This window comes from Leucoraja erinacea, chromosome 9 (assembly GCF_028641065.1).
Source record: "Leucoraja erinacea ecotype New England chromosome 9, Leri_hhj_1, whole genome shotgun sequence".
Classification (NCBI taxonomy): domain Eukaryota; kingdom Metazoa; phylum Chordata; class Chondrichthyes; order Rajiformes; family Rajidae; genus Leucoraja; species Leucoraja erinaceus.
The window spans coordinates 1,001,791-1,025,251 of record NC_073385.1 but is presented as its reverse complement, the minus strand read 5'-3'; the positions used below and the strand labels follow the sequence as shown (position 1 = coordinate 1,025,251).

General features: G+C 41.3%; 1 protein-coding gene across 1 annotated transcript in view; it reads right to left on the bottom strand.

Annotated features, from left to right (window-relative positions):
- Nucleotides 1-7,284: 7,284 nt before the first annotated feature.
- slc24a4b (solute carrier family 24 member 4b) overlaps nt 7,285-23,461 on the bottom strand; it is a 247,337-nt gene continuing 231,160 nt past the window's right edge. The window contains exons 14-16 of the mRNA XM_055640063.1: nt 21,558-21,670; nt 17,894-17,959; nt 7,285-8,699 (exon numbers count right to left, since the gene is read on the bottom strand). Coding sequence (XP_055496038.1) covers nt 8,547-8,699; nt 17,894-17,959; nt 21,558-21,670 — 332 coding nt within the window. The 3' untranslated portion in view covers nt 7,285-8,546. The remainder of the gene's footprint in view (nt 8,700-17,893; nt 17,960-21,557; nt 21,671-23,461) is intronic.

The following is a 23,461-nucleotide window of genomic DNA, read 5'->3' as shown; positions in this document are numbered from 1 at the left end:
CGATACTACTGCTTTGTAGAAAATTGCAGCACGCAGCATGGTTGGTTGTACAAGCGGCAAGTGAAATGAATCTGTAGAAACAAGGAACTGCAGATGCTGGTTTACCAAGGAAAGACACAAAGTGCTGGAGTAACTCAGCAGGACAGACAGCATCCCTGGATAACATGGATAGGCAGCGTTTCATGTCGGGACCCTTGTGTCTGACTCTCTCCAGAAACGTCACCTGTCCATGTTCAGATATGGAATTCAGATTTAGGTCATCAGCCCATTGAGTCTACTCTGCCATTCAATCATGGCTGTTCTAAATTTCCCTCTCAACCCCATTTCCCTCTCAACCCCATTCTCCTGCCTTCTCTCCATAACCGTTGATGCCTCTATCAATCAAGAATCTCTGCTTTAAATGACTGTCTCCACAGCCATCTGTGGCAATGAATTCCACAGATTCATTACCCTATGACTAAAGAAATTCCTCCTTATCTCCTTCCACAAGATACATCTTTTTATTCTGAAACTGTGCTCTCTGTTCTTCGACTCTCTCACTAGTGGACACATCCTCTCCACATCCACTCTATCCAGGCCTTTCATTTCTCTGTAAGTTTCAATGAGGTCCTCCCCTCATTCTTCTAACTCCAGCGAGTACATGCCCAGAGCCGTCAAATGCTCATCATACATTAATTCAATCATTTTCAGGATCATTCTCGTAAATCTCCTCTGCATCCTCTCCAACACCAGCACATCCCTCCTCAGATACAGAGTCCAAAATTGCTCACAATACTCCAAATGCAGTCTGACCAGTGCCTTTTTAAGCCTCAGCATTACATCCCAGTTCTCCATGAATGCTGCCTTACCCACTGAGGAACTCCAGCATTTTGTGTCTGCCCTCAGTGAATCTGCGATGGTTGGGGAAGCGTATTGACCAGGGTACCTTCTTCCAGTTATACCAAACCAATTAGCCTACAAACCTGCACTTCTTTGGAGTGTGGGAGGAAACCGCAGCTCCTGACAAAAACCCACGAAAGTCACCAGGAGAACATACAAACTCCATACAGACAGCACCCGTATCCAGGATCGAACCTGAGTCTCTGGCGCTGTAAGGCAGCAACTCTACCGTGCCGCCAATTGTGCAGAATCGTTTTCAGAATTGTTTTAGGGTGTCAGCTAAGGTATGTACTCAGAACCTGGATCAGAGCCTGAGCCATCCGACATAGAGGTAACAAATGCACGACCGACTCACCATGATAACAAGAGGCAAACTTTTATTCAACAGAATTTTGTTTTCGAAAGAAATGCCAGCTGATCTCATACAAATAGGTTGTGATTCCAAATAGGCTTTAAAAGGAAGATGTTTGTCAAAGATCATTGTTTTGTTTGCACCACAGGTAAACCAGAAGAAGCTGTCACCACAGCAATGTTGTAGGTAGGCAGCGAGATCTCACACCAGACCTTCACTTCTTGTTTCCAAGTACTGAGATGCAATCTCATAATGGAGCCAAGTATTTGATATTATTCCAGTGCCCTAACAGTTGCTGCCTCAATACCAGTCTGAAAGCAATTTCCCAGCAATTGCCACTTACAGTAATTATACAAACTTCAAATAAAGTTCTGCACCAAGTTACTGGAATTCTATAAGGCCAACCTTAAAAATCAATCCCAATCTAAACCAGGAAACTGATCAGTCCCTAATGTGATATATATATCATTGTTGTGTTTTATTGTGATTGAGGTCCAATTTTTTCCGCTTTATAGAAACATTCCATATTCAATTTTCAAAAACAATAGTCAAAAAGTGAGATCGTAGATTGCTTCATAACCCATATTTCATTAGAAAAAAATTTAATTGTGTAAGTGAAACAATTTAGTTTAGTCCAATATTTGTTTCATCGTGCATCTTTGAGTTGGGTCCCAAACTGCCATCAATGATTTTGGTTTATTCCAGAGAAGATAGCACATTAAATATGATGCATTTCCCTTACACTCAAGCAAGCCATTTGGGTTTCTGGTCCCAATCGATATATGCTGGAGTGTCTTCCCAAAGTGCTTATATGTAACCCCTCTCATACATTCATCTACGATATCATTTAGATCACTCTAAATTGCCTCCCATCTATCCAGTCTAAACTGTGGAATTGCAACAAAACTATTTTACCAAAGCTGACAACCTTAGAGACAAGAGGTATCTAAAATTCAGTGTTTACCTAGAATTGGTTTCACCTTGATGGGCAGGATATTGCACAAATCAGTGTTTCTGGAGACTGAGGGACTTAGAGGTGGCAGGAGAATTTGTAAGTCGAGCTTTTTTAAGGCATCATACTAAGTGATGATTATAGTGCTAACATCAGCAATCTGTGCAAGATCATTGTTACTGTCGAGATACAAGCGCGGAAAGAGTGCTGATATAATTAAGAAAATACTGTAGCATCCTCTGTGTGCTTGATAAGTTACACATGTGAGATATACAAAGCAGCCTACCAATTTCATTTGACACATTTTTTTTTTAATGAATTTGGATCATTTCCAGTCATAGTCAATATTCTCATAATACACCAGAATGGAACAGGTTGTGCATGGTAGCTAGCAGAAAAAGTTGATCTGAATAAGACAATACCACAGCGTAAAACTTAATGGAGAAGATGCATGAAATCGGAGGCAAAATCCGAAGCTTATAGACTCTTAGTAGTCAAGAGAACACACATTAACAGCTCAGTTTCTTTCTTCAATAGACCATACCATGCACTTGGATAACTCTGGCTTTGGAAACTTTCAGCAGCAATACATAATACATCAATGTATCAAAAAACATCTACTAAAATACCCCTCTTTATATAACAATCTCTTAATAAACTCTCTTTTGCAGAATGTAATTGAAATACCAATAGAGTTCAGACAGAAAAATAGTACTTTTTTTCTTTCCACTCCCAAAGTGATTTCAACAATATAATTATCTTTCCCTTTCCAGCAGGACCTTCATTATAACACTCTACTAATTATAAAACTTTACATGAGAATTCACAAAAACTTTACTTTGAGAATGCTCAAAATTCCAATATAACTCTGAAAGTTGATTTGCGGAAAAAAAATATCATTTATCTTGTGGCTTTCATGAAAATATAAGATTTCAACCGTTTCATTGTTTTGTCCCCAAAATTGGTCACTGACTTCAACAGCCAACCAACAGTGATACTAATTAAGTAGTTTAAACTGTTACAAAGCAAAACAGAGTAAGATAATCAGCATTCTTCATGAACAAATTGCCACTCGTTGGTTTACACTATCTCAATCCCCTACCTTGTTAATTCTCTGTATCTAGTCTATGTGTTCAATTTATTGCAATCTACCATTGAGAAATGTTAGATGAACTGGATCACTCATGCCCATCAGGAAAAGGAACTGCTAATTTCCAGCTGGTTTTTCCAACAATGCCTCTGAATGCCATAAATATTTGATTGTTAATTCCTCTGGGATAGCAAGCTCAGGCAAATAATTCCAATTGTCCTTAATTGCATGTACGTTAAGGGAAAATAATTAAAATCTTCAGTTCCCAAAATTTAGCTGGGTCAGGAAATGAAGGAGCTTAATTGTGGATCTGTAAGATGAGAAACTGGTTGCTCTAAGTGGGTTGTTGGTTCATTTCCATTCATTTGCTAATCAATTTTCATTCCCTGGGAAAGTACTTGGTGTCGATATGTGGGAGTGGGGGGGGAAGAGGGAAGCAGATAATGATCTGTGCTATAAATTAAAAAAAATAAATGTAAGTAATATTCTCTCCTTCCTGATACTCCTACATCAAGGTGTGGCGACAATTCTTGTAGTCGTTACTTTGACTGTAACGACTGCAAGACTCGTTAAGCAGTGGCATAATGACAGCTCCAACTGTGGCTCAGATGCCAGCAGTTTGTTTCTGTACCTCCATCTCTAGACCGAAGGAAGATGCACTTGACGTCAAGTAGCTGTGGTGAAATAGTGACTGGGGTTGTCCTAAAAGTAAAAACTAAAATTCAATCAAACTTACTGGGGTAGAGAACACTGAGTGATTGAGAATGGCAGAGTGGGTCGATGTCAACAACTAGTTTTCTCTGGGGACATAGGGTAAGAAAATATGAAATTTGAATGGATATGATATGGATATGAACTTTCTTGACTCAAAGCATTGTAAATGTTTGGAATTATCCCACCATTAAAAATATATTATATATATTTAACTATATTAGTATATATATATATATAGTGTGTGTATATATATATATGTGTATATATATATGTGTATGTGTATATATATATATATATATATGTGTGTATATGTATATATATGGGTGTATATATATATATATGTGTGTGCATTTATATATTTATATGTGTATATAAATGTGCATATACATATATATATATATATATATATATATATATATATATATATATATATATATATATATAGCTTATACATAAACTATATATTTAATAGTCAAATATATTTAAGAATGAGATACTCAATAGACTTCTGGACACCAAGTGATTTGGGAATGTCTGTGAATTCTGGTTAGGCATTTTACAAAATGATCCCAAATCCCTTCCCTAGCATTTTCTGTCCCCCAGTTAAAGGGCTGTATGTATGTTCAGTACTATTGTCTCAACCCAGACAGCCAGACAGCTTTAGTCAACCATGAGAGGATACCAAGGTTGAATACACCCACAGAGATGTAGTCTGAAATCAGAACTGTGGGATGCTAATCAGTAGAGGAGACCCTCAATGACTTCCCCCTTCAACAATAACCAATGATTAATCAATAACCCAATTGTGGCTACCACTACTTAGATCATCCAGCTCGACAAGATGGATCAATGGTGGACTTTTCAGATCTTGATGGGGCTGCAATTATCATAAATCATTTATTAAGGTCATTCTTTAGAACATGTTTAACATTACAATGTAAGCTGTTGAACCCAGTAAAACAATTGAGTTTGTGAGAATGTCTTTGAAATTTGCAACTTGAAGTTACTTATATTGAGTTTGTAAATGGCACAATGTAAAATGCTAGTTTACAACACTAGCACATGCAGTTGTTGTGCACCAAGAAGACTGATTACAGTTTATCAATCCTCTAAATTAGTCGAACAGACAAGACCATAAATACTTAATCAACAACCTACAATGTGAAAAGTTTTAAATTACATTTCAGTGTCCTATGATTCAGTTTACAGTTTATCAATTTTATTGCCACAATACCATTAAGATGGCCTTAAAAATGGACTGTGCTCACATTAGAAGATAAAATGCCGGGATTGAAAGATGCACTAGGAACCTTTTAATAATTTAGTGTCTTCAGGTGGCGTGCATTTGCAGGCTCTGTGAGAGGGGTTCAATACAAAATGATCACAGTTGTACAACATGTGATACCCTGTATTTGATTTGAAGACACATATATCCAATCATTGTAAATAGGATGCTGAGCAGTTTAGTATTAACACACACACTAATAGGCAGGGTATTTCAAGATATTACTGGCCAATGTAATGTGCGCTTTACAGTAGAACAATTAAGTCCAAATGTATGTTTGCATTTCTATGCTCATCTCATCACTGTGCAGAATATTATTTATGGTAGTTTAATTTGATGCTTGCTCAAAGTCAAATGATGATTTTTATCATCAAATAGCAGCTTTTAAAATAATCAGTGCCAGGTTTACATTACAATTTATAAATATAGGATTACTAACCAAGGATAGGCATTTTAAAAGATGCTGCCAGTATAGCTATTATGTCTACACGTATGTTTACATTTGGAGACCTATCTCATCATTTCCCAGAATTGGTGTTTTGTCTAATTTGTAGTTTGCTAAAAGACAAATGACGATTTACAGTCAAAAAGTAGTTTTAAAAATCATTGTTAGTTTTACATTAAAATTGTAAATATAGGATCAACAGTCAAGGATAGGCATGTTTAAAGAAGTTGCCATGCCATATCGAATTATACAACCTTGAACTGATTTGCAAGAAAGTTTCATTTGTTTTGACTGCTGCCTTTCATGCAGAAAGCAACCCTCAAATGAGAAAATATACAAATTAAAGGGCTAGCATCCCTTTTCTTCAAATTTCCAAGGCTGTAATGAAAGGTATTAAAACATCAAAAGGTCCCTAACCGGAGACTCTTGTTCACATTATATGCCGTGAAGATGATGCAGAGTAATATTATATTGCCAAAAATATCAGAATATGTTGTAGGAACAATATTGCACCTTACAATTTAGTCATAAAGTGAGTTCATCCATGTTTATCACAGCCGGAACAAACAAATTAAATGTTTAAAAATGTTACAATATTCATTATTCATGAAAGAACTCAATCTTTAGTATGCTCTTTCGAAAGATATACAGTGCCCTCCATAATGTTTGGGACAAAGACCCATTGTTTATTTATTTGCCTTTGTACTCCACAATTTGAGATTTGTAATTAAAAACAAAAATCACATGGTTAAAGTGTACATTGTCAGATTTTAATACTGTACAGGCCATTTTTATACATTTTGGTTTCACCATGTTCAGGATAGTTTAAATGCCTCCTTAATGCAGGTATAAGAGAGCTCTCAGCACCTAGTCTTTCCTCCAGTCTTTCTATCACCTTTGGAAACTTTTATTACTGTTTATCAACATGAGGACCAAAGTTGTACCAATGAAAGTCAAAGAAGCCATTACGAAACTGAGAAACAAGAATAAAATTGTTAGAGACATCAGCCAAACCTTAGGCTTACCAAAATCAACTGCTTGGAACATCATTAAGGAGAAAGAGAGCATTGGTGAGCTTACTAATCGCAAAGGGACTGGCAGGCCAAGGAAGACCTCCGCAGCTGATGACAGAAGAATTCTCTCAAGAAAAAAAAATTCCGACAGATCAGAAACCCACTTCAGGTGTCAGGTGTGGATTTGTCAATGACTACTGTCCGCAGAAGACTTCATGAACAGAAATACAGAGGCTACACTGCAAGATGCAACCCACTGGTTAGCCACAAAAATAGGATGGCCGGGTTACAGTTTGCCAAGAAGTACTTAAAAGAGCAACCACAGTCTGGAAAAAAGGTCTTGTGGACAGAAGAGACAAAGATTAACTTATATCAGAGTGATGGCAAGAGCAAAGTATGGAGGAAAGAAAGAACTGCCCAAGATCCAAAGCATAGCACCTCATCTGTGAAACAGTGGTGGGGTGTTATGGCCTGGGCATGTATGACTGCTGAAGGTACTGGCTCACTTATCTTCATTGATGATACAACTGCTGTTGGTAGTAGCATAATGAAGTGTATAGACACATCCTATCTGCTCAGGTTCATACAAATGCCTCAGAACCTGTTGGCCGGGGGTTCATTCTACAGCAAGACAATGATCCCAAACATACTGCTAAAGCAACACAGGAGTTTTTCAAAGCTAAAAAAAATGGTCAATTCTTGAGTGGCCAAGTCAATCACCTGATCTGAACCCAAATGAGCATGCCTTTTATATGCTTAAGAGAAAACTGAAGGGGACTAACCCCCAAAACAAGCATAAGCTAAAGATGGCTGCAATACAGGCCTGGCAGAGCATCACCAGAGAAGACACCCAGCAACTGGTGATGTCCATGAATCGCAGACTTCAAGCAGTCATTGCATGCAAAGGATATGCAACAAAATACTAAACATGACTACTTTCATTTACATGACATCGCTGTGTCCCAAACATTATGGCGCCCTGAAATGGGGAGACTATGTATAAACACTGCTGTAATTTCTACATGGTGAAACCAAAATGTATAAAAATGGCCTTAATTAAAATCTGACAATGTGTACTTTAACCACGTGTAATTTTTTTCTATTACAAATCTCAAATTCTGGATTAGAGGCAAATAAATAAATGATGGGTCTTTGTCCCAAACATTATGGAGGGCACTGTTTCTATAGCATAGTCAAAATACTATGAATCAAAGTTCAAACATAAAGTCAGCATATATACTTTCCTATTAAAATGTACAAGTTTAGCATTTCATTCATTATTTAAGCTACATTGACTGAATATACAAATTATCTTGTTCATATGCACACAATTCCAATATATACTCTTTTAAGTTTCTGAACATAAACAGACATTGGCTTCAACATGTATCGTGGCCCTACTTAAAATTAGGTCAGAAAAGACTGCCTAACAAATTGCTTCCCACATATAGTATATGTGGTGAAGTCCCATGAACTAAAAGACTGATATGTAGCACTCTTGCTGTTTAACACGTTATAATTTTGCACTCGTGTGCACAAACAGGCTGTAAAACATCCAGTTGTTGCAGTCACGTTGCTAAATCATGGGCGTAATTCGTCGAAGCTCCATCGGAGGGAGTGAGAGGTCCTTGCGCGACTTCAGTGTACAATAATCAGTCAGCAGTCTTCTTGTCAAATAATAGTTCTGGCTCTGTGTTAAAAGCTGCTTTAACTTTCAAAATAGCCAAAAGAAAACATTCTTTATATACCAAAGAAAGATCCAAGAGCAGCTTACGACAGTTATTTTTTGATGGTATCCTGTGGTGCTCAGATATGCTTAAATGCTGACTTTGCACATAGGCAAGTTAACAAAAGTAAACACATTAAATTCTATCATGATTGAGAAGCACAAGAAAACAGCGTAGAGGACCAGCACATAAATACCCAGCCTTTTATCCAATTTCCATCCATTCACATGAATACCAGCCACCTGGAATCACAAATAGTTTGCGTTACTACAGCAGAAATATGTACTGCCATCTTGTAACACCTAAATAAGCCATCAACTTTCAGCATATACTTAGCTGGTAGTTTTGAAGATCTCAAATCAAACAATATTTTCTATCATTCCATTTAGTGTTCACAGCGATCAAAGTTAAAACATGAAAATGAAGCATAATGTGATGAAACATGAAACTATGGAAAGTGCACCTATTAGCACCCATTTTTCATTTGAAAATTCTTCAGAGATTATGAGTCTACCCAGCTTTGATCACTTAGAAAAGACTTTCCGATGAAATTGCCTCCACTGGGATATTGACCTGGGTAAATGACAGAAATGATGACAGGCTCTGTGCATTTTCTATATTTTTTGCTGTAAATTGGAGACTATGACTGTTGTTAAGCTCTGACATATTAACCAGAAACAGGAATTGGTTAAAAAATGATTAAGGGACATGCATATGATATTAGATACAAAACGCTGGAATAACTCAGCGGGACAGGCAGCATCTCTGGAGAGAAGGGTGGTGAATCTCTGGAACTCTCTGCCACAGAGGGTAGTCGAGGCCAGTTCATTGGCTATATTTAAGAGGGAGTTAGATGTGGCCCTTATGGCTACGGGGATCGGAGGGTATGGAGAGAAGGCAGGTACGGGATACTGAGTTGGATGATCAGCCATGATCATATTGAATGGCGGTGCAGGCTCGAAGGGCCGAATGGCCTACTCCTGCACCTAATTTCTATGTTTCTATGTTCTATGAAGGAATGGGTGATGTTTCGGATCAAGACCCTTCTTCAGACGGAATATCACCAATTCCTTCTCTCCAGAGATGCTGCCTGTCCCGCAAAGAGTTAGTCCAGCATTTTCTGTCTATCTTCGATTTAAGCCAGCATCTGCAGTTCCTTCCTATGCATATGATATTAATGTATTGTGTGTGGCAACTGGCAGCCTCACTATTCAACGCTCAGGGCAATGGAAATCCTAACCTTGTTTGCTCCAACACTGATTCCAGCCCTTTAACACATTTTACAACAGCATTGTAATCTCTTGGCCCCTGGATGCTGAATCTATTATCTCCCACTGGCAAAGGGCCAGTCGCATCACAAGGTAAATTATCACCAGGGCGCAGAGCGTCTGTACCAAATGATGACTGCCCGCCCCTATGTTTTCCATCGAGCCCAGGGCATTCTTGCTTGCAGCTGTTCTGATGCTGTCTTGGGGAGTGTTCCAATAAAGGCTGGTGCCTTTCCTTGGGATCAGTGCAGTGACAAGCAGATGTCACATTTTAGCCGATGATTCTGTGTGCAAACTGATTAAGAACATGAGGGTTAGGAGCAGGAGCAAGCCTCCTGGTCTTCATGCCTGCTCCACCACCATTCAGTGCCATCATTTCTGATTTTCCACCTCAGCTCCATTTTCTTGCATTAGTCCTACAACCTTTCATATCCTGAAAATCTACCCGTCTCTGTATTGAATGAACATCCTAGAGATTTCCCAATGATCGCCACCATTTGAGTGAACAAGTTTGTTATCCCTTGTTCTGATATGGTGATTAGGGAAACCATCCTTCCTGTAGATAAGACACAAAATGCTGGAGTAACGCAGCAGGACAGGCAGCATCTCAGGAGGGAAGGAATGGGTGACTTTTCAGGATGAGACCCTTCAGACCAGAGATGCCTCCTGTCTCGCTGAGTTACTCCAGCTTTTTGCATCTATCTTTGGTTTATACCAGCATCTGCCTACACATCCTCCCTGCATCCAGTTTGTCGTGAACTGTAGGAAGTTTGTTTCAATGTGATTACCTCTTTTTATTCTAAACAGTTGAAAATACAGTTTGAGTCTCCACAACTACCCCTCCATCCCGACAATAATATCTGATATATCTTTGTTCCGTCTCCTCTATGCCTGGACATCAGCTACATGACACTCCATGTGCTGTGTTGACAAGGCCCACATATGATTGCATATAGAAATCTTTACTCCTGTTCTCAAAATCTCCCACAATAATGAGCGGCAGATCATATGCCATCCTAATAGCCTGGTGTACTTACACGCTAGTATTTGGTGACGTGTGTACAAGCAGGCCTAGGTCTTTATGAACATCAATATTTTCCATTGTGTCACCATTTACGAGTCCGGTTTCACTGTTTCGTGCACTGACGTGCATGATCTTGCATTATTCCGCATTTACCTGTCAGCGTTTCCTCTTCCCATTCAGTTATCCAGAGTCATAGAGACATTCAGCATGGAAACAGGCCCTTCAGCCCATCATATCGATGCTGAACAGGTTTTATAGCTGAGCTGGTCCCATTTACCTGCATTTGGTCCATAGCCCTGGAAACCTTTCCCATTCATGTACCTGTCTAAATGTATTTTAAATGTTGCCATTGTACCCAGCTCTAAAGCTTCCTCTGGCAACTCATTCCATGTACACACCACCCTATGCATTAAGAAATTGCTTCTCAGGTCTTTCCCATCTTACATGAAACCTGTACCCTCTTGTTCCTCCACTCTGGGAAATAGATTGTGATCATTCACCTTATCCATGACTCTCATGATGTTGTATAACTCCATAGGGTCAATCTATGCTTCAGGGAAAACTGCTAAATCCCTCTCAATATTTCTAAACTCCTTGAGGCCCCTAATTGCATCTGGCTTCTGGACTTCCAGACTCCAGTCTATTAGAATTGAGCATATAATGCCCTGCACCTTGACACTCAACATTAGTGTTCCTCAGGCTTTTGTGCTCAGTCCCCAGCTCTACCTCCTGTACACGCATGACTGTGTGGCCACGTACAGTGCCAATTCAATCTTTAAGTTGGCCGATGATAACAATGTTGGTCGGACAAATCAACAGCAATGATGAGAAGGAATACAGCGAAGAGATGGGGAACTCTTGTGTGAGACAACCTAGCCCTTAACATCAGCAAGATGAAAGAGTAGACTTAAGGACACAGAGTGGGGGTGAGCACAACCCTATCCATGTTGAAGGAACTGCGGTGGAAATGGATCCATAGGCTTCCACACCATCAGCAACTTGACCTAGTCAGTCTACACTGATGTGGTGATCAGGAAAGTGCATCAGTGTATTTAGTTTCTCAGGCAACTGAGAAGTTTCTGCATTTTCACAAGGATTCTCTCGAACTTCTACCAATGAGCTCTAGATGGTATTTTGACGGGATGCATCCCAGCCTAATGTGGCAACAGCTCTTCTCTTCATCGCCTGAACCTGTGGAGAGGTGAGCACAGCCCAGTCCATCACAGGCTCTTCACTTCTTTCCTTCCAGCCCATCTTCACGGTACGTTGCATCAGGAAGGCTGTAAATATTGTCAAGGATGTCATTCCCTTTTTGACCTTCTGGGAGACGATAAGGGGGCTTAAAAGCTCAGATGTCCGGACTTAAACACTTCCTCACTGCCACCAGACTCCTGAACTAATCACCACTTCACACCCCCTTCCCCTGAGGTGCTGCCACATATTCACAACAGCACAGTGGCACAGCTATAACAGCTGCTGCCTCACAACCCCAGAGACCTGGGTTCCACCCTAACCTTGGGTGCTGTCTGTATGGAGTTTGCATGTTCTTCCCATAATCAGGTGGGCTTCCCCCGAGAGTTTCCTTCCACATCCTAAAGACGTGTGGGTTTGCAGGTTAATTGGTGTCTGTAATTTGCCCCCAGTGTGCAGGGAGTGGATGAGAAAATGAACTAACATAGAACTAGTGTAAAAGGGAGTTAAATGCCCAGCATGGTCTTGAGGGTCGTGCGGCCTGTTTCCATGTATTATCTCTAAACTAAACCACTCTTCCTCAATCGAACAGTCCGTTATTGCACTTTTAAGAATTTTGTAAGTTTCTATAAGATCCCCATGCATCTTTTTTTGGTAAATTTCTTAATTATCCTTTGTTGTGGTTCTAAAATGGTTTAAATCCTGGTCTGGCACCTCCTTTAATCTGGACTTGAAATCCCGCCTGTCCCCAGACGCCCCCCTGAAAATGTGGTGCCTAGGCTGGGTGAGACGGCCGATCTCGACCTCGTACCAATAGGCAGGTCAAATATCAGCCTGCGAAATTCTGGCCCAGCCAGAGTTGGCAGATTCATTCCCACAGCCGACTTCTGCGGGTCGGTATTTGGGCCCCCTGGTGGCCAAGGCAGACCGTCCCAGTACCGTTGGACTCCTCTTAGAGGCCCAGACCTCAGTGGGTCTGGCCTAAAACTGCTAAATCCCTGTAAATATTTCCAAACTCCTTGGGGCCCCTAATTGCACCTGGCTTCTGGACTTCCTGACTTGGCCACACAGTTATAAATGAGCAGGAGATAGAGCAAGGGCTGAGGACAAAAGCATGAAGTGTTGAGTGTCAAGGTGGAGGAAATGATATGCTCAATTCGTATAGACTGAAATGAATAATCCAGAAAGGCTTTGGCTCAGGGCGCTGGAAAGTCAGTGGTGGACCTGTAATGCGTTATTTCTTGTTCATCCATATTCAACAACAAACAACCTGCTCTTCTCATTCTGATCATTTGCTTTGATCAGATTCAAGACCCTGGTTTTGGGTTGGACGACATCACCTTCATATGATGTAAACTTCTATCAATGCACCACTAATGTAGTTTCAGCTCATTTCATTCCGTGAAATGTGATCTAATTGGACTATAGACAGCATATAACTTGGCTCAGTCCAAAAAGGGTAAATTCCCATTTCTAGAGAGAGTTGTATTGCCACTGTGTACATTTAGCTACCAGTGAAATATCTGAAATCTGTATTAACCATTGCCTTTAACAAATCCCTCGGTGCTGAAAAATATCCTTGCAATTTAAAGCCAATACTAATCTGGGTCTTTGCTATCAGAACATAACCCTGACCTACACAGCAGACATAATAAGCAGCAAACTACAAGGCGTACAATTTGCCTGAGAGCAAAATGCATCCTGGATTTCCTTTCTGCTTTGTGTTTACAACCATTACTTCATTAATTTCTGCTTGTTGACCTTTGTTTCCCTTCATTTGTTTCTCACAGAATGGAGGGAGAACATTGGCAGTCGCTGTGAAATGAGTCGTTGCCGTAAATCATGTTTCCTATATAACTCATTTAAGGGTGGCATTTAAGGGTGGCACAATGGCACAGCTGTAGAGTTGCTGCCTCACAGTGCCAGAGACCCGGGTTCAATACTAACCCTGGGCACTGTCTGTGTGGAGTTTACATGTTCTTCCTGTGACTGCGTGGGTTTCTACTAGGTGCTCTGGATTCCTCCCACATCCCTCAGTTTGTAGGCCTCTGTAAATTGCCCTGTAAATCTAGTGTGCAGGGAGTGAAGGAGAAAGTTGTATAACATAGATACTATTATCATTATGAACATGTGATTGACGGTTGGTGTGGACTCTGTGGGCCAAAGGCCTATTTCCTTGCCATATCTCTAAACTAATCTCCACCCTAAACTAAACTAAACTAAACTCTTCTTAAATTTGTCATGTAGTCTCATGTTTACTCTGAGCAAAGAATTTGTAAAGATCAACACTGAACTCCTGTGTAGGAAAGAACTGCAGATAGAAACATAGACAATAGGTGCAGGAGTAGGCCATTCGGCCCTTCGAGCCTGCACCGCCATTCAATATGATCATGGCTGATCATCCAACTCAGTATCCTGTACCTGCCTTCTCTCCATATCCCCTGATCCCCTTAGCCACAAGGGCCACATCTAACTCCCTCTTAAATATAGCCAATGAACTGGCCTCAACTACTTTCTGCGGGAGAGAATTCCAGAGATTCACCACTCTCTGTGTGAAAAAAGTTTTCCTCATCTCGGTCCTAAAAGATTTCCCCCTTATCCTTAAACTGTGATGCTGGTTATACTGAAGGCAGACACAAAATACTAGAATCTGAAGAAGGGTCTCAACCCGAAACGTCACCCATTCCTTCTCTCTAGAAATACTACCTGTCCCGCTGAGTTACTCCAGCATTTTGTGTCTAACACTGAACTCCTGTATGACTTCAGGAGCATTTGTGCAAATCTTCAGAACTATCCAACCTTTCACAAGCTAGTGGCTTTACATCACATGACATGTTCTTGCTCCCAGTAGATAATGAAAACTTTGGGAATCTTAGATTGTTCACAGTTGAAAGTTGTTGGTTTTTGGGGAATTGCTATGCACAAATTGACAGTCATTGTTCTTTGAAAGTCTGGTATGGCAATTGCTCTGTTCTTGACCACTTGAAGCTGCAGAGATGGGTGAACATAGCCCAGTCCGTCACAGGCTCTTTACTTCCTTCCATCACATCTATCACCATCTGTAGAGCAGTAGCTCACACGTAGGGAAGGGTTAGACCACCTTGACATAAGATATGTACAAGGCCTTTTGCATTACTGTTTGACGCCATACTTCATTTACTCCTCATGAATCAGAGCAATTAGGCCCCAGGACTTGATTGGGAATAAAATCAGTGTAAATCTAAAACTAAGTTGACAATGATGTCTTTGAACTCATTGTTTGATAGTGCTTTCTAATAATCCACTAGGCTGAAGATGCGGGTAAATCCAGTACAAGGTTTGTGGGGAGAGGGTGCATGGTTAAAACCAGCTGCTCAATAGATTGGGCAAATTTCAAGAGTCAAATGTCCCAAAATGGAACAAATGAAATACTTGCTTGCAGCAGCACAACAGGTGTGCAAGCAAAGCTCAGCCAATCGGAGAATGTACTTGGTACAGGAAATGATTTTTTCTCAACTCTGAATGTTGCCCAGTGCACTAGAGTAAGGGCATTTCCAGAGATGTTGTTAAGATGGATCTGGGAATGTCACGTTACGCCGTCAAAATGATTTCCCATCCATTGTCAAAGTCCTCTGGTGAGGGTGTCCTCCAGCAAACTTTCTTTCATTCAGAGTTTTGTTGGAAAGAGGAGTTTGATGAGCAAGTAGAATATGCGTAGCAACCTGCCTGTCCACAGAAACCTTTGCAATGATGTCTCTTCATCTTTCTGGTGTTTGTCCTGTACATCCCGAGAGGCTGTTTGGCCCTTTGTGCCAGTGTATTACATCTAATAGGGGGTCTGTGTGGTACATTGAAAAGGGCAGAGATGAGGCACATGGTGATGTTTAATTGAATCTTTCAAGGAGCGTAAATCTATAAGAGCCTGCTTCATAACTACCCTAACCTATGCATTTCATAAACTGATAAGATCCATCGACAGATTTTACTTTAGTTGTTTTTTAATAAATAAAGTTGGATTGAAAATATAACTGGCAGAGCTATGAAGTGATTTAGTCAACGATGTAAACATTCTATTATCCAATTTTAAGTAACTAACCTATAAACAATCCTCACCTCCTTTTCATCTCGCACCTTTCCTCCCATCTATTCCCTGTGCCTCGCCTGTATGCCCACTATTTGTTTCCAATTTCCTTTCCCCTCTGTCCACTTCCACCTGTCTTCCTTCCTTTGGCTTCATATTCACACCTCCTCTCCTTGTCTCACATTTTTTTTGTCTGCCTATCACTTGGCAGACTTTGTCCTGCCCTCAGCTTTCTCCCCCCTATTACAATCAGTCAGAAGAAGAGTCCCAACCCAAAACGTTGCCCATCCATGTTCTCCAACGATGCTGTCAGACCAACTGAGTTACTTCAGCACTTTGAATCTTTTTTTAATGAAACGTACAAAACTAAATGAAATGTGCAAAACAAAACAAAACTCAAAATAAACTACAGAGACAGGTCTCAGCAGATTCTTGTCAATGAAATCCGAGGGGATACATCGGAGTGTTTAATAGAAGAAAGGCACATCATTAAATCCAGCATTCAATGGTAGACAACTGTTGAACAAAATAATCTAGTATATAGGTTATTAAAATGCAGTACAGAAACTGAAACCTCAGATTGAAGCTCTTGGACCGGTGAATAGCCATTAGCGATGTGTACAGCTCTTAATATAGTTAGTACACCATCCACCTGAAGAACACTAATCTTACAATGCCATTTTGAACCTGACTTTTAAGCACAAGATATGTTTATGTGTTAAGTCTATAGATTTTGCTCAATTCCTACAAGAAGGTCTAGATGTATCAGGTGATTGGATCTATGTTTGGTAAAGGATATATATCTTACAGAATGTTGAGCTCACATACGAACAGGCCAAATGCTACACACATAACATACACCTCACAGGGAAAATAAATAAGCAATCAAAAAGGAAAGAGAATTGGATATTTCAGTTCATTAACCTCTCAAATAGATGGACATTTCCAAAGCAGAAAAAAGGTTCTAGTACAGGTATATACTGACAGGAATATCAATACAGATGAAAGCATGTCTATTTCTCCTTGAGAATACTCTGTCTACACACAGTGGTGGGACGTTTGAGTGGGTGGGGTTGGAAGGGTGGTGCTGTGGAGAATTTGGAAAGTAATGGCAGGATGATTATTTGGTTAGCATGGGTTTGTATGTTGGAAATATTGTCTTACAATTCTGACAAGAGTTTTTTTTGAAGAGGTCACCAAGAGGATTGATGAGGGCAGAGTAGTGGACGTTGACTATATGGACTTTAGCAAGGCCAGGCTAGACTGGAAGGTTCCATTGCATGGAATCCAAGGCAAGCTTCCCAATTGGGTTCAAAATTGGCTTGATGAAAGGAGCCTAGGGGTAATGATGGAGATTTGTTTCTGTGGAAGGTTGTGACCAGTGGGCAGGTACATTGGATTCATTGTAATCGTTATTTACATTAACCATTTGGGTGTAGTTAACATTGTTAGTAAATTTGCAGAGGATACCAGTTGGTGGTATCTTGGTCAACGAGGAAGTATATCTGAGTTTACAACAGGATCTAGATCAGTTGAGAAGGTGGGTCAAGGATTGGCAAATTAAATTTAACTCGGACAAGGTGACGTTTAAGATCAGGACCTTTTTTCAGACTGAAGGTCTGAATAGTTCAATTGCATGGAAGATGCCTTCACTGACTGACCCACGTATTCAATGGATGAATATTTTCTTTAAGCTGTGATGTTCGCAAGATTGAACTAAATTGCCCTTCACCTGCCATTTCAATGCCTGAGGCCAATATATTGCCACTACTACTGTCCATGGATTAATTTGGGTCTCAAAAATATCAGCCCACACTCACTTTACACCATGGATTTGGTGAGAGAATTCCAATGTCGGGGATCATATGCATGAGTGAAATATAGCCTACTTACCGTGAGTGCCACAGATCCTAAGAGAAGAATAACAGAATAAACGAGGCCTTTGCTGTTGATGCGGACCTATAAACAACAAGATGGATTCATTTAGTCGTGACGCAGAGGTCACAGCAATTAGAATAAACTGAAGTATGTTCAAGCATCCTGAGGCATTAATACTAATAAGTACTCATAATGACTCACGCTGCCTCCTGGTCACTTGAACAACAATTTGCGAAGGGAAAGAGGTCAGGCTGTGTCATTTGGGTTTGAAATTGGAATTTTGTGATACTTTCTAATTGTTTGACGGCTATTTAATAGACGGTCCATATAACTTCTTCATCGTCAATTGTGATCCACAAGATAGCCTTTGTACCTCTGAGTCAGTGTGAGATTTGGGCAAAAGGAACATAGTTTATAAGCAGGTGGAAAACCCCCCATATACCTTTGATTACAAGATATACAAACCGGCGGCAGAGACATTTATATTGAGAAATGCAGCTTAATTTTTGCTTCGTATCTCAGCTGGGAAAGAAGAAATGAAGAGCGTACTGCAAAGTCTAGTCTAGATGGGGAATATTGAGAATATTTATTAAACTTTGACAATGTAGCTACACGCTTTGATTTTGTATGTAGCTAGACCAAGGGGGACCCGTTGGGTCCTGACACCGCAACGAGCGGTTGAGGTGGGGAGGCGGCCTGCAGCGTCACACACACACACTAACCACCCCCCTTGATATTATATTCATATTATTCATTCGCTCCTTTTACCCCATCCCCGCCCTATCCACTTACGCATAGCCCCCAACTCACAGGCAGGTCTGGAGAGGGAAGAGGGGGTACAGAGAGACAGCAGAGAGAGAGAGGGAGAGAGAGGGGCAGAGACAGAGAAAGAGGGCAAAGACAGAGAGGGGCAGAGAGAGGAGAGAGAGGGGGGAGAGAAGGGGGGCAAGGGGGGTAGAGAGAGGAGAGGCCGGGGGGAGGGGTAAAGGAGGGGGTGGGGCGAGGAGAAGGGGGGGGGAGAGAGGAGGGGGAGGAGGAGGGGAGGTTGGGAGGAGGGGGGGGGAGGAGGAGGAGGGGGAGGGGGAGAGGGAGAGGAGGAGGGGGGGGAGGAGGAGGAGGAGGAGGAGGGGGGGAGGAGGAGGGGGGAGGGGGAGGTGGGGGAGAGGAGGAGGAGGAGGAGGAGGAGGAGGAGGGGGGGAGAGGAGGAGGGGGGGAGGAGGAGGGATAAAACATGTTACCATTAGCACGTTGTTTTTTCGAGAAGCTGTGATCACACAAACACACAAATCCACAAACAAGATCAGAGTTTATAAGTTATAATTAAATCCTTAGTTATAAGGATTAACAACAATCGACGTTTCAAAGTTGATTCTTTGCAGTACGATGTTCTTTCCATGCTGAGATATACCACATTTCTTCATATAAATGCGTTCTGTTTGTTTGTATATCTTGTAATTGAATGTAGATGGGATTTTTTCACTTCTGCTAATAAACTATGCTCCTTTTGCTGGAGTCCAGCAGGCAAAGAGGGTCTGCATCTTTGCCGGGTCCACAGGCTTCCCAATGACCAAGGCTGTGATTGATTTACACACATTATTGGGCGAGAGGCGTTCTGATCAACATTGACAGATACCCCAGAAACACAAAGGCTTTCCATCCCTTCAATCTTCGATTGGTGAGGAGCCACAAGTGACAAGCCATACGGGGCAGTGTTGTAGGAGAGATTTATGGTCTGCAGGGATATGCCACAGGGTCCTTTCGACTTTGAAATGTGCAATCTCAATGTCGTACTATTTTAGGATCTAAAAGTTCCTTTTAAAAGAGTTAAAAGTTTGCATTATTTATCCATCAGCTACTGTGCTGAGAAGGTCAATTGTTCTAGTGCTGAAAGTCTCCTGACAATCATTGCTGTATCAAGGGAACTCTCAGAGCTATTGGTCTTAAACCAGATGCTACTCACACGGCTGTCAGTGCAAACAAGAGACCCAAACAAGAGATTGGGGGGGGAGGAGACTCTGGGTACTGCTGATAGAAAAGCCTCTTAAATGTTGCAATCTTATAGAAACATAGAAAATAGGTGCAGGAGTAGGCCATTCGGCCCTTCGAGGGTCGCCTTCAATATGATCATGGCTGATCATCCAACTCAGTATCCTGTACCTGCCTTCTCTCCATACCCCCTGATCCCTTTAGCCACAAGGGCCACATCTAATTCCCTCTTAAATATAGCCTCAACTACCTTCTGTGGCAGAGAATTCCAGAGATTCACCACTCTCTGTGTGAAAAATATTTTCCTCATCTCGGTCCTAAAAGACTTCCCCCTTATCCTTAAACTGTGACCCCTTGTTCTGGGCTTCCCCAACATCGCGAACAATCTTCCTGCATCAAGCCTGTCCAACCCCTTAAGAATTTTGTAAGTTTCTATAAGATCCCCCCTCAATCTTCTAAATTCTAGCGAGTACAAGCCGAGTCTATCCAGTCTTTCTTCATATGAAAGTACTGATATCCCAGGAATCAGTCTGGTGAACCTTCTCTGTACTGCCTCTATGGCAAGAATGTCTTTCCTCAGATTAGGAGCCCAAAACTGTACGCAATACTCCAGGTGTGGTCTCACCAAGACCCTGTACAACTGCAGTAGAACCTCCCTGCTCCTATACTCAAATCCTTTTGCTATGAATGTACCATGGCACCCAGGTCTCGCTGCATCTCCCCTTTTCCTAATCGGCCACCATTCAGATAATATCTGCCTCCACCACCTCCTCTGGCAGTATGTGCAGGGCACTCTTTTGCCCACACATCACTGTTACACTTTACTCCTCTGACCTTAAAGCTACGTAGCCTAGTATTCCATATGTTCACCTTGGGGAAAAGGTTCTGACTGTCTACCCCATCTATACATCACATAAATGAATAAACTTCCATCAGGTGTTCCCTCAACCTCCGATGCTCCAGAGAAAAGAACCATTTCTGTCCAACCTCTCCTTATAGTTAATACCCTCTAACCCAGGTAGCATCCTTGTAAACCTCTTCTGCATCCTCTCCAAAGGCTCTAAACCTTCCTGTGCTGGGACAACTTGACACATGATTAGTGTGACCCAAACAAGTTCACCAAGGAGATCATCGCCTGCACTGCAATCAATAAACCTTGTGATTTTCATTCATCTTTAAGGGACTGCACATTGGCACAACGGTAGAGTTGCTACCTTACACCGCCAGAGACCCGGGTTCCATCCTGAGCACAGGTGCTGTCAGCATTGAGTTTGTACCTTCTCCCCGTGGGTTTTCTCCGGGTGCTCCAGTTTCCTCCCACACCCCAAAGACGTACAGGTTTGTAGGTTAATTGGCTTTGGTAAAATTGTAAATTGTCCACAGTGTGTGTAGAATAGTGTTAGTGTACGGGAATCGCTGGTCGGCGAGGAATCGGTGGGCCGAAGGACGTGTTTCCTTGCTGTATCTCTAAACTAAACTTTCCGCAGTTCGGGGGGTCGGGGTTCGGGGGGTCGGGGTGGTTGCATTCAGGTTTTTTTTAATCCTCCAGTCAGCTATGTTTCAAACAGGATAACCAGAGAATAAGGAAGGTGAGTGTAAATTACAAAGGTGTTGTTGTAGCTTTGAGGCCTGCATTTCTTCATACATCCTATTGGTGTTTGATGTATTAGCAGGAAAAGTACAGAATACTTACAAAGGATCCAGTGTCAATAATCATCGTCTGCAGACCCCACGGAAGACCTAAACCAACGAGTATGTCGAACACATTGCTTCCGACCGTGTTGGACACTGCCATGTCACCCATTCCTTTATAAAAATATTAATTAACATTTTCAAAAAGATCAGCATCATATTTCGCTTGGGCAGCTTACACCCAGCAGTATGAATATTGATTTAGACTCATAGAGTCGTAGTGACATACAGTGTGGAAACAGGCCCTTCAGCCCAACTAGCACACACCAGCTACACGAACCTCACCTGCCTGAGTTTGGCCCATATCCCTCTAAACCTGTCCTATCCATGTACCTGTCTAGTTGTTCCTTAAACATTGGGATAGTCCCTGCCTCAACCACCTCCTCTGGCAGCTCCTTCCATACACCTACCACCTTTTAGGTGAAAAAGTTACCCCCCAGATCCCTTTTAAATCCTTTCCCCTTCACTTATGTACTCTGGTTCTCAATTCCCCATTTCTGGAAAAGAGATTTGCGTCTACCCGATCTATTCCTCTAATTTCTTTAACTTCAAGAGGCCCTTACTTTCTCTCTCTCTCTCTCTCCGTCCCTCCCCCACCCTAGTTCTCCAACTAGTTTCACTGTCCTACTGATTAATTTTACAGTTTTTACACCTCGTTGTCATCTTCCCCATATCCAACTATGAACCATTCTATATTTCCTCCTTGATCATCATCATCATTTCCTCTGGAGCATTGGAGACCATAGAGACACATGACAGGGAATCAAGGGATATGGGGACAAAGCCGGAACAGGGCATTGATTTTGGATGATCGGCCATGAAAATAATGAATGGCGGTGCTGGCTCTAAGGACCGAATGACCTACTCCTGCACCTATTTTCTATGTTTCAATGTTTCTATAACAATTGGGATTTGAAAATGGCGCCAAACCTGCCGATTCTGTATACTGTTGCAGTGTATTATTCCTAGACACTTGTACTGTATCTAAAGTGGCTAGGAACCTGAATCTCAACCTGAATTTCTCAGTCATTGGTGGATTCTCCCCACAGAGCTGGGAATTGGTGATGTGGTCCCTCCAACTGATATTTTGAACTTTTCTGAACATTCGGGTGTAGGTACCATCGAGGGACTTGGACATTGCTCGAGTTAGAGTCCATGCCTCACACCCGTACAATAATATGGTCTCTACAGTTGCATGGAAGAACCTTTCCAGAGAGCTTGGAAAATAGCAAAGGCATGGAATAGTTAGATGGTGTTGTATTTCTTCAGGAAGTCTCCAGCATCAGTGAAAGTTTGACATTGGAAAGACTTTTTAACAATTAATCAGTCTGGATGTGGAACTCACTACCACATTTTATGGCAAAATGTTAAAATACATTTCAGGATATATTGGGTCATTACACATGGGAGAAATGAACACAAAGATATAGAGAGGGAAAATATGGCTATATATTATCTGTAATGTGACATAACTTTTCCAGCAATTCCACTCATCTCTCAATGTAATGAGGCCACGAGAATGATGCAGTGTTGAAGTGAGCATTCTCAAGGGAGTAATAAGTCTAAACAGCCAGCCTGGACACTGAGATACCACTGAAGTGTATTCTGTACACAATAGGCTCCATTATCCTCCATTCACTTATGGAATTTGGCAAAATAAGTACATTATTACTCCACATTCCTAGCCTGTAGATTGAATTTTGCCTGGACTCGTGTTCATTAGGCATTAAACACGATGCATGTAGTGCCCTTGCCACTATGTGTCGGCTTCAATGCTAATGACCATACATCTCGGCATCAGTCTCTTATAAACCATGCCGTCTCTGGAAAGAATAATGACCATGACCTATTTTTCATTCCAACTACTTCACAAGAGCCTGCTGTATAATGAAAATGATGGAGGTA